The sequence below is a fragment of the Podarcis muralis genome, chromosome 10 (assembly GCF_964188315.1).
Source record: "Podarcis muralis chromosome 10, rPodMur119.hap1.1, whole genome shotgun sequence".
NCBI lineage: Eukaryota > Metazoa > Chordata > Lepidosauria > Squamata > Lacertidae > Podarcis > Podarcis muralis.
The window spans coordinates 35,687,538-35,699,742 of NC_135664.1; the positions used below are offsets into that span (position 1 = coordinate 35,687,538).

The window sequence follows — 12,205 nt, forward strand, 5'->3', positions numbered from 1 at the left end:
TTCACATTTTGCTACATGCTTTTTTTTTTTCATTTGCTTGTGGAAAACTTTGCAATGTATGGAAGAGAATAGGGAGCCTCTTTGCCACTGAGCTACTGGATTGCGATTATATCCTCTTTCATAGCAAAAGAAAATAGCATCAAGGCAGAGTAGAGTAATGAACGTCACTTTTTTAAAAATGTATCAATCTGTCTCCACAAATAAGTTGTTTTGCCTTTGCAGTTAGTCAGGAAAAAATATTTATATTGATAATATCATCTGTTCTGCACCTTAGTACATATTTCTCTCAAATGTGGAAATTGTAAGGGAATGTGACACTGCAGTTGACTATACAGCCATGTGGAAACCATTGCTCCTGCAATGATCTGGGACAAGCAATGAGCATCTCTGCTTTCTCTCTTTGCTGATGGAGAGCCCGTATGATGGGACTGTTCCATATGAGGAGTTCCCTCTTTGTGGCTTTCACTATGTGGAATCACTGCCAAAGAGAAGCATTTCTCAGTAGTCTTCACAAGACTGATTCATATTTTCCAGCAGCTGCGTGAAGACTGCTGAGAAACTCTTCCCTTAGGGGAAGTGATTACTTGCATTTTTTAAATACTGATCATAGATCAAATTCCATAGCATTTGTTACACCAGCCATCACCTTAAATATAATAATACAGGGCTAGCCAATATGGTGCTGTCCAAATGTTGTTACTATAATAACTCCCATCATTCCTTATCTTTAGCCCTGTTGTCTGGGGCTAATATGGAGGGTCTGGAGGGTGCCATGTTTGCCAACCTTGCCATAATATATCAGTAGAAATGGTTCCCATATTCAGCTAGAAGTCAGGAGTTGAGTAGTCAAGTAACAGCTACCAGATGTGGAATAATCAAGACAATAACAATGTGTGGGTAAAGCAGTCCTATACTTTTGCATTATACTTTACAGATAACATTGCAAAGCTAAACTAACTTCATTTCAGTTCCAATACTTTAATTTTAATCACTGCTATTTTGGAAGATAGTTAACAATTGCATTGCTTTCATGAAACGTTAAATAAAGCTGCTACTGTTTTGGCAAATAAAAAACAGCCCTTTTTCTACTTTGGGAGGAGTGAAATAGCCATGCATAATAATTACACCTTGTACAAAAAGAAAATGTTAGAACTACTTAGGAAAGCTATAAAGGCAAGCTTATAATTTTATCTGGACATTTCCCCCCCCTTTTCATGTTTTTAAATTGAACCCATTCATGTAGTTTTGATGAAATTCTCCGTCCTGCTCCTAGAGAGCTACCAGCAGCAACCCTTTTTCTGTTCTTTGATACAGAATAATAGCACGTTGCCTTCAGAAGCGAGCGTTCCTTTAATCTTCTGCCTCTCTACCTTTTCCAATTCTTTTTAGGATCTGCGAATGCACAGAGGCAGAGGCTGAAATAATTCTGCAGCTGAAAAATGAGCTCAGGGAAAAAGAGCTCAAGTTAACAGACATCCGTCTTGAGGCCCTCAGCTCAGCACACCATCTTGACCAGATTCGGGAAGCCATGAACCGCATGCAGGTCGGCATTACTCACAAAAGCCATTTCCTCAAATCCCCGCTGCAGTCATCATGGGCTGAACAGAGGCATGGAATGGGATCAATAGGAATAATGTAGCTGAGATTTTAGTGGGATTGAAAAATAATGTAATAAGTAACCGAATTAGACCATTAGATTTATGCCTCTCTCTAAAAGGTACTATTTTGCTTAGTGTCCCTGTCTCAGTTATTGGCAGTGATCCCCTATAATTGTCTTTTCCACTGCAAAATGCTAGTAAGAGATAACCTACTCAGAAAAGAATCTGAAAGGCTTCTGTAGCTTTAGAAGAGTGTTTGCTGCTTCAGTAAGAATTACATCAAATTTTCAGGGCAGCTGAAGGTCTTCATTTGCCTCTTAATTCCTTGGTCCTACCATTTCCCATTTTGCTATTTTACTTTATAACATTTTTTCCCTAGTGGTCAAGCTTCCAAGCTCGTAAACTGAGTCACAAAGTCTAGGGCATGGGTAGGCAAACCAAGGCCTGGGGACGGTCCAGGAATCAGCGTGTTTTTACATGAGTAGAATGTGTCCTTTTATTTAAAATGCATCTCTGGGTTATTTGTTGGGCATAGGAATTCGTTCACCCCCCCCCCAACAAAAAAAATATAATCGCCCTCCCCCCCGCAAGATCTGAGGGACAGTGAAGCAGCCCCCTGCTGAAAAAGTTTGCTGACCCCTGGTCTAGGAGATGCAAATAGTTATCCTCTACAGGGGTTGATAAAATGAACTAGCTGCTACACTGTTTCCCCAACATTTCCCCTGTGGAGTCATGCAAGGAAATTAAGACCCAATTCCTGACACTAGAGATATATTTCTTTGAACTCAGCAGAGCTTGTAAGTAATTACATGTAGGCACCCAGTCCCTGAGTATTAAAATCAAATAGGCAGCTTTGTTTTACTTGAAGATGTTGGTTCCTATTAATGTTATGCTTCTGAAAAAGAAACTTCAATCTTTTTATTGCTTCACCCACCTATCATGCATTTTAGAGCATTTGCTGTGACTGCAGCAATATGGTTAAAGTGTCAAATTAAAGCACCCCATACAAAGTTTTGCTGAAAAATTAGTGTAACTCAGGAGTGGATAATTGGTTGCCTTCAAGACTACAGTTCCCATCAACCCAAACAGCTTGGCCAGGAATGATGGGAGTTGTAGTTTAGCAACATCTGGAGGGCTATAGATTGGTCACTGCTGATTTATCCCAAAGAAAGGACAAAAAACAAACCAGTTGATTGGTGAGCTAAGCTGTTGTGATGCTGCAGAACTGTAGGTTTCTGGCTGTTGTGTTTTTAAATGAGTACGTGCAAGTTGTAAAAATGGTCACATGAAACACATTAGGAGCCTCAATGGGAGGAAAGGACACAGTGCTGATTAGAATGCTAACGCCTAAGAGGAGGGTCAGACTGATCCATTTGTAACTTACAGCACAGGTGACAGGAAGGACTTGATAGCAGTAAAACAAGCAAGAGACTAATATGGCTTGTAAACAGAAACCAGAAGCAGCGACTAGTTTGGCTTGAAGACAGAGGTCCATTATATTTTACACATACCAAGTTTATATTTGTTAATAATGTTATAAGGTGTGATTGGCATGCTGCATCTTCTGCTTTCCGCATCGTGAAACTGCCTCCTGAGTACTTGGATTATTTTGGGGTGGTAGATTTCCCCCATAATATTTGGAACGGTTGCATTGTGTCTGCAAAGGACACGCTGTTTCAAGGTGTTGTTTGTCCAGCCAAGCAGACAAGGGGTGCCAAAATGTCTGAGTGAATGGGAGGCAAGCTAGATATGACTTTAAAAGTGCCTTTGCGTTTAATGTGCAGGTTTTAAAAATGCAAATAACCTCAATTTGGTATGGGTGGGTGTTTTAATACTGGACTAGAGTAGGCAGGAATGGGGAATTTAACTCTTTCCTCCTCTGTTGGTGTTGTCTTCTCTTTTGCATTAAGAAGACATCCCCATGGTCACCAGTGGTTTTCTTTATTGTGTTGCATATTTAATTGTGTTTTGTTTTGCTTCGTTTTATTCTGTGAGCCACTTTGAGAGGGCTGTGGCTTGAAAGGTGGATTAAAAATCCACATATAATAAAACTGGGGCGTTTTAACTGGCACCATGGCCTGATTCTTTATCTTAAACATTTTTCCAACCTACCACTATAATGTAAGGACACATTTAGTGTTTGGCTTGCAACCCCAACAGAACTGAGCAGTTCTGTTCAAATCAAAAAGACAGCAAGCTATGGGTCATATAATAAGCAATGGCATATAAACCAGGAAGGCGAAGCAGAAGTGTTCTGGGCCTTCACAAATAGCAGCAAAGATTCTAATACTAGGCGAAGCAAAACTGTCAGAAACAGTTTCAGCATCTTCCTTTGAAATGCTGCCAAGGGACACATGGTACGTTTTTCAAAGCTACATCAACAATAAGATAATGCAATGTTGCTATAGAACAGGGTTGAGTTTTAATAACTTTGGAGGGGAGTGATCACTTAGGAATCTAGGAAGTTGCCTAGCACACAGGATATGTTTACTTGTGTATGTGTGTATGTATAATCTCAAACACACAGGCACACAGCACCCTTCCTAAACTGATCAATATACATTAGCTGGGGGTGGGGTTATCATCCAGTGCCGTGTCCACTTTCTTCTCTGCTGCTGCTATCAAAATTGAGAGAGTCTTAGAGGACCACTAAACTGGACCTTACTTTATGTATTTTTTCCATTTCCCCAAAACTATTGCAAGGAGTTGTGCAATTTTTAGCAAATTTGACAGTCACCATAGCAATCTGGTGCTTGGCAGTGCTGCAATTCTCCAACTGCTTAATTAGCTCCTTGCTTAATTGACCCTTTAATTTTGCTTAGCTGTCATTTTCAGTCCTCCACATCCTATTTTTACTTCCTCTTAACTTTGAAAATGTTCATGCAGGGTTTTTATAAAAGGCTAGAGCATCAGCATACAGCTTAATCGGAAATTTGGACTTCCCTGTTTTTAGTTTGGTCTGAGGAATTCACAACTACCTGTGTTTCTGAAATATACTCGGAGTCGAGAGTGGATTTCATGCTGTTTATTCAGCTCATAGTGGCGAGGAGGAATGAAAGTTCCCCCAAAATATCTGCTTTATATACATTATTTACACAATGGGCTGCACGTGATTGGCTATTTCCGGGATTCTCCTGTAGGCCAATCAGGTTGTGGATTCACTTCCACCTGGAGCTGGATTGGGTGGCTCCTGCAGACCAATCATACTGCTGAATTGTTCTAGGACCAATCAGACTGCTGCAGTTTGGAGCCTATTGTTCTAGGACCAATCAGACTGCTGCATTTTGGATCCTATTCAACTCAGTACATAACAGTTTCCATGCTATTGTTGTACATTTGGTAATCACTCAACACTGCATAAGATTTAACTAGGAATGTGACATTCCTTAAGCATCTTGGCTCTGTTATTACTGAGTGTGAAACATCCCCAATCACAAGAACAGCCAAATGTATACAGCAATTCTCCTCTTTAAAGATGTTTTCCATGCCCGGACAATGGATCTTGCCCTCCTGTTCCCTGCCATGTGATTAACGGCATGAGTGAATGCCTGAAAAGGGCTTAGTTGTGTTTTGATCCAGAGATACTTGTCCATTACTGTACAGTGGTACCTTGAGTTAAGAACTTAATTCGTTCCGGAGGTCCATTCTTAACCTGAAACTGTTCTTAACCTGAGGTACCCCTTTAGCTAATGGGACCTCCCACTGCCACTGCGCGATTTCTGTTCTCATCCTGAGCTAAAGTTCTTAACCTGAGGTACTATTTCTGGGTTAGTAGAGTCTGTAACCTGTAGTGTCTGTAACCCGAGGTGTCTGCAACCCAAGGTACCACTGTATTGTGAAATTGCCCATGTAGTAGTAGGAATAGAATTCTAAAATATACATCATAGAGATCTAGAAATGGTTAATTTCAATGTTCCAGTGTGTGTGTCTGGTGGTAAAATATGATATGTCATGATTTTAAATGAGCATGTATGAATCAACACTTATCTCCCGGCGTGCAGAAAGCTGACGAAGCATTTGTCTGCAATATATTGAACTTGATTTTGTACCATTGTAGCACTATTCTGGCCAGCCATGCTACACTGCTGATGCTGGTCTTACATTTACTGCAGTATTAATAGACTCTGACAGCTAGGAGACCTTTGGAATATAGGTACAGTGCAAATGTGAAGTACATGTGCATATGTGTTCATTTAAACTGCCACCTAGATGCAGCCTAACTTGAGTTTTCGGGATCTGATTTTATCTTGTCTATTTGCCATGGAATTAGAGAGGTAAAATTTTATAGTGCACGCAACAGTTTTGTGGCATGTTCCAAAGATGAGAACAACTTAAAGTTCCAGTGGATGTACCATACCATAGAAAATGCTGCATTGCTGATAAGTAGTTTTCTAGCTAACAAATTATGCATATCCATAATGCACCCAGTGGTATTAAATGCCCCGTTCCTCACCTTAAAATGTTGATTTCTTGTGTTTTAAATGCTAGAATGAGATTGAGATATTGAAAGCAGAAAATGATCGCTTGAAGGCAGAGACTGGAAACACTGCAAAGCCAGGCCGGCCATGCTCAGAGTCCTCAAGCAGCACATCGTCCTCCTCTTCGCGACAATCTTTAGGTCTCTCTCTGAATAACTTGAACATCACTGATTCAGTGACATCAGGTAATACATGTTGTTATTGTTTTAATTTGCCCTACCAGATCATTTCAAGTGCCCTACCAGATCGTTTTGCTTGCATGTGCACATGCAGTTCTTGTCAAACTGTAGAGAAATCTAGTTAATCCTAAATTTTGAAAGCTGTTCACTATTTATTTGTTTGTTTTATTAAATTTGTACACCACCCTTCATCTGAAGATCTCAGGGTGGTTGACAACATAAAAATACAAAATAAAAACACAAAATGCATGATAAGAACAAGAACAAAACACAAACCCATAAACCCCCTCTCCCAAACTACCAGTGTGCTGGGCTAATATGGTAATGCCCAGGTGGGAGATAATGAGTTCTGGGAGACAGTGTCATCTGCTCCTGGAGACAGCTTGAGAATATTCTCTACCACTTGTTTGTAAAACCACCTTGGGTGCCTTGGCATAAAGGTGGTATTTAAATGCATTTTTTTAAAAAAATGGTGCCTAGGAAAAGGATGTATACACTTAGTATACATATTTACATTTGCCAATATTTGTAATTGTGTTTTGGTGTTTTATTGTTCAGTTCTGCAAATGTTAAAACAAAGGATTGTCACCTTCACTAGCCCTGTAGGTTCTTCTACCACTAGTTGTTTTCTGCCATGTCTGAGACTTTAAAGGGCGACAGCAGCACACGGTTGACTCCAAGGCTTCAGAATCTTTGGCAGGTGACCTTGGATTCAACCCCCAAAATAGTCTCTTATTTAAAGTCGCAGGTGATGAATTGGAGTTTCATACTTGCAGGAAAACCCTAGATTCAGCGAATGGAATGGAACGGGCACCATCTTTTTTATATCTTAAAAAGTATAGATATTCTGAAGTATAAAGAGCAACCCTCTGGTCCTTGTAGAACCCAGGATACAAGGCATTTGTAAGAGAAACTTACCTGCTCCCACCTCTGCCTGATTTTAGCAATGACTCAGATTGAGGGAAGCAGCTCAAACCAATAAGACAGAGAGAAGTCTAAAGTGTCACACCCATTGTCCAAAAAAGGAACATCTTGGTTCATTTTTAAGCCTTTTATTTTGGTCTTTCCTTTTGGAGAAGTGATTGCTGCCCCACAGAAAATAATTCTGATATACTGTACAAGATTTTAGTGTAACCCCAATTGGGCAGTAGCGTATCAATCCCGAAACATTATGCATTGCTTTTGCCAAAAGATTAAAGGAGAAGTGGCAGTTGGAATATATATTGGGCTTATCTTTTTTTTAAAGTACACTTTAGAATTACAAATAAAATCAAATGGGTCTCTTTTGCCAAGCTAAGTAAATTTTAAAAGGGCGTTTTTATTTGTTTCTTGCTTGTTAGATATTTTACTTGAAGATGTTACAGATGGAACTCTCCATAAAGAAGGCCAGAATGTTAAAATTATAGTCACAATAAACAAGGGCTATGGTCGATCCAAGGTACTTTGACTTCCAGGTTTTATTGCTATGTTCATCATCATAATTGTCCTTATGTTTCTGCTGTTACAAAGGCTGTACTATCCAGTAGTATATTCAATTAAGAGTTCAACAGGGAACATTGACCACAGCCTTTTTAATTTATCACACCTTGTACCTATATTTGTGTCATCCTGGCAGTGCCTCTAATTGATAATAAACAGCAAATTGTTCTGCTGCCTTTCATAGAAGTTCGGGTCTATATATGTCACAGCATGCGTTTGTTAGATAGGAAATGTAGTTACCTACCTATCCTTAAAGCTACTTCTGAATGAAGAGGCCTATTGTGGGCTATATGTTAGTAGTCCCCACAAATTTGCCACAGAAGGTTTCCCATTTCAACCTTCGATCTTGCATTAGATGAAATAAAAGGTTCGCACATCACTGAACTAATTTCCAGAAATATCTGCATGCACAGCTGTATATCTTAATTAATATCTTAATTAGTATTAGGTTTGCATCAGTTTTTGTTGTGATAACTATGGCATATCTCAAAGGAGGATAATGTCTTCTTCTGTGGGAAAAATATTCAGTAAGTCTTACAAAATACTTTAATTGTGTAAGTTCTTCCACATCTCTCCCCTGAATACCTCTTCTCTTTACAGGAGCAAAAACTGCAGGCATATTTGATAGGATCCATTGGAGTCAGTGGTAAAACAAAATGGGATGTATTAGATGGTGTAATCAGACGGCTCTTTAAGGTAGGACTTTTTTGAGTCAGTTCAGAAGGATGAGCCTAGGCTAGGTTTTGTAATGTTTGCCTGGTGTTTAATTTTCTTATTACTCGCAGCTTTGCTAAAACAAATAGATCGGGGCAGGTAAAGGAGGGCTTGTATATGCAGTGAATCGGTTCTTTTAGGAAGGTAGAGGCTCCTTTTTTACTTCTTCCACCATGAAGGAAACAAAATGCCATAGTGGGGTAGGAGAGCTGAAAATAATGCTAATATGATTCACATCTGGCAACCAATGTACCCCTTTGGTTTCAGATAGTACATGGCTGGACGAATCTAAAAAGTCTGGGGCACAAATTTTCACGGCCTTCTAGCGGCTATAGTGGTTCATTTACCAAGTAAATTACTGGAAGTGTATACTTGATTCTGACCAAACTAACCCTACTCATGTTTGCTCTACAACCCCACTCCAACCCATTCAATACAGGTCACCTTGGGGCCTCACATTCCGGAGTGTTTATGGTCAGCCAGCTGACTGAAGTAGCACTTTTAGTCCAACTCCACAGCAGGGCTATAGCTAGGGACTGGTGAGGTGGGCCCCCACCAGAGGGGCAGGCGATGGGGGGGGGCAGCGCAAAATATGTCCATAAATATTGATTATTGCCTCATAAGAAATGGTTTTTAACAGAGGATGAATTGAATGGGTGGAAGGGGGAGGGTTGGAGCAGAGGCGGAAAGAAGGCTAGGGGGTGCAATCTGGATGGTTCTACCAGGGCGCAGGATCACCCAGCTACGGCTCTGCCCCCCCCCAGTTTCCCAAGCCAGGTAGGCTGGAGCTTGGGTAGAAGCAGATGCTTCAGCAATGGAGCAACTCAGATTGGGAGCTTATATAGGAGCTGGCTGTGTCACACCCATTCCTGGCTCTCATGTCAGGCTTGGTCTGAGCAGCTGTTTCCATGCACTTACCCTTTTCACACAGCCTCATGCGCAGCTAGCCAGCCACTCTGTTGGTGGCTCTAAACTTTCTGCCTGGATCTCCATCTCCTCTGTTTGTGTTGCCCTGGGGAAGATGGAGAGGACTGTCTGGAGCCAACCAGAAACAAATGCAGCTGCTGTGAAGACCCCATTTCTGGGCCAGGGATATCCTTATCTGATGACTCCTCAGAGTCATTGGGAGTGTGAAGATCTGCTGCCAAATTAATTTTTCTGCTATACAGCCAGTGTAAAATTTGAATTTGTCACTCCTTAGACCAGAAATATTGATTAGTTTTACAACATCCAAGTTTGTAAGAACCATTTTACAGATAGGGTGTTTTCTGCTTAGGATGGGCTATTCTCTCTGTGCATTGATGCTATCAGAATTGTGATATACATATATATGGAGGTCAATGTACACAGAAACAAAATGTTTGCCTTTAAATGGAATGTGAGTATCTACACATCAATATGGGAGAAACTATAGTGTAGAAATTGAACCTGTCTTCTTTCATGATGTTCTTTAAGATGGCATAAAATTCTTTCTCGGGGTATGTCTGCACTACATACATATTCAAAATTTCCTTCATCCATTGAAGCTAATTGTTCATAAAATGGCTAGCACCATTTTATCTTAAATTCTGATGATCTCAGAAAACCAGTTGCTAAGCTGGAATGTATGTTTGGATGAGCATCAGCATGCAAACCACACATTCTCTTGGACGCAAGATAGGCAATGTGCCAACTTGTATACTTAATGTGCAGCCAAATACCCAGTTCAGTTCAGTTCAGTTCAGTTCAGCTCTTCTCTTGTTTAAAGTATTGTTAAGCCCCTTCTTTAATCTGATTCCCTTTTATTCATTGCTTCATGAGTATTTCATATATTTTATGTTATGGTAAATGTCAAAAATGTCTGAAGATTGTATGAGCCCCAGTGGGAAATATATTAAAAAAAAATGCTTTCTGACATTTACACCTAAAGCATAGTGAGTGTTCTTTATCTGCAAATGATGGAAATGAGTGTGACATTTAAACAAGTGGGTGCATTTAATTCTTCTATCCTTGTGTCACATATAATGGCTGCTGCATATGTATTTTGTCTTTTCTCATTTCAGGAATATGTTTTCCGAGTGGATCCAGCTACCAGCCTTGGTTTAGGTTCAGATTGTATTGCTAGTTATTGTATAGGTGATGTAATTCGATCCCAAAGCCAAGATGTGCCTGAATTGCTACCTTGTGGGTATCTGGTTGGAGATAATAATATAATCACTGTGAACCTTAAAGGTAAAATTATGCTATATTTCATTCCCTTCCTCTGCATTTATTTTCCTCCTTGAAGCTTCTTTTTAGCACAGTATAATTCCTTTATCTTACAAACACTTACATGCTCTTGGGTAGCATCCCAGTTGTGTTACTAAATTTACAGCTATAAGTAAAGTTAACTATGCAAAATGAGCTTCTGAATTTATGGGATCCCTAAAGCAAGCAGGGCCTCTTTTTGGTATCTGTCCATAAATATTGTTATGATGTTTTGGGGGTGGGGTGGGGGTTAGGCTGAATGCCTGGGCCTCCTTCTAATTCCTGTATCCAGCACAGATTCAATTGCTGGAGTAGCCAGGCCAGCCTAGGTGATGGGCCGTTAACAACAAAAGAAAGGTGCTCTGTGCCAGATGACAAATGGATGGGGCCCCTCCTCCAACGCTCATTTAGAAGGACAGAGCCTGAGGTTTTAGGGCAGAATTTGCTGCTTTGTGATCTGGAGACTAGAGAAAAAGTAGAAGGTCAGACAGCAATGTTCGATTTCTGTTTGAATTGAAGGCTGGAATTATAGGAGAAGCAATACCCTTTTGAGGTGTTAATACAGTACTGTGAACCCCTCCATCATAGGCTCGGGTTGTCTAGATGTGTAAACAAACCATGTATCATAAAGACAATCACAACATTTGCCATGTCTGATTCCCAAAAGGAAACACGAATAGGGATAAGCACCTGAAACCCCTGGAATTTCAGAGGTTAGGGTGGCATGTAACAATATTTATCGTATTCAAAATCTGCATCAAGCCATCTGGTGTTTTTATAGTTAACATGTACATGCTAAGGTCCTTTTTCATCCAAAGGAGTTATGTGGCAGCAGCCATCTTTCTTTTAAATATGTAATTCCCTCACCCCATATGACCCCAGTCTACCACACCATGAGTAAATATGATAACACTGGGGGCGGGGCAGAGGGTGTATAGAGAATAATTCAGTGATGAGTGGGGAGGATGCAGTTGTGTAGTTTTGAGATGGGTTAGATTCAAGCTTTCAAGCTTCAAGAACTCTTGCACCCTTAACACTTCACCACCCTAGACTGATGATGACTTCCTTTGCTTTGCATCTAAAACCAGTACAGAAGAGGACTTTAATATAACAATGAACGGTTAGAATTCCAAATCAATCACTTCAGATAGGGACTTTAAATATTTCATATAGCCATGGGGGCATTCTATTTTCAGGGTCTTCAAAAAGACTTTGTGTCATTTGGTGTGATATCTCTCTCCTGCTAACCCTTGCTGCTGTCGCTTTGACCTTTTTCTTTTAAATGCCTCAAACATTTCAGATATACATCACTGCCTCAATGAGTTTTCGCTTCACATTTGCTTTGATTGCATTGCTACCATTCATTGAGTCATGTGGCGAAGGCACTGTTTAATCTTTTTTTTGGCCCCAAGGAAAGGTCTGTGCACTTCCAGTGCTTTTCAGATGCTGGAAGAAAGGTTTGTATTAAGGGCATTTACCTGCTGTCAACATTTCAAAAACTAGAAGGGGGGGGGGAGCAAGTATTAAAAGT

At 40.2% G+C, this 12,205-nt stretch overlaps 1 protein-coding gene across 11 annotated transcripts in view; it reads left to right on the forward strand.

The window, feature by feature from the left end:
* NAV3 (neuron navigator 3) overlaps window positions 1–12,205 on the forward strand; it is a 438,084-nt gene that overhangs the window by 411,560 nt on the left and 14,319 nt on the right. For all 11 annotated transcript variants that reach the window (XM_028745995.2, XM_028745990.2, XM_028745986.2 and 8 more), the window contains 5 exons: window positions 1,390–1,543; window positions 6,087–6,261; window positions 7,596–7,693; window positions 8,335–8,430; window positions 10,491–10,659. In XM_028745995.2, the coding sequence (XP_028601828.2) occupies window positions 1,390–1,543; window positions 6,087–6,261; window positions 7,596–7,693; window positions 8,335–8,430; window positions 10,491–10,659 (692 nt within the window). The remainder of the gene's footprint in view (window positions 1–1,389; window positions 1,544–6,086; window positions 6,262–7,595; window positions 7,694–8,334; window positions 8,431–10,490; window positions 10,660–12,205) is intronic.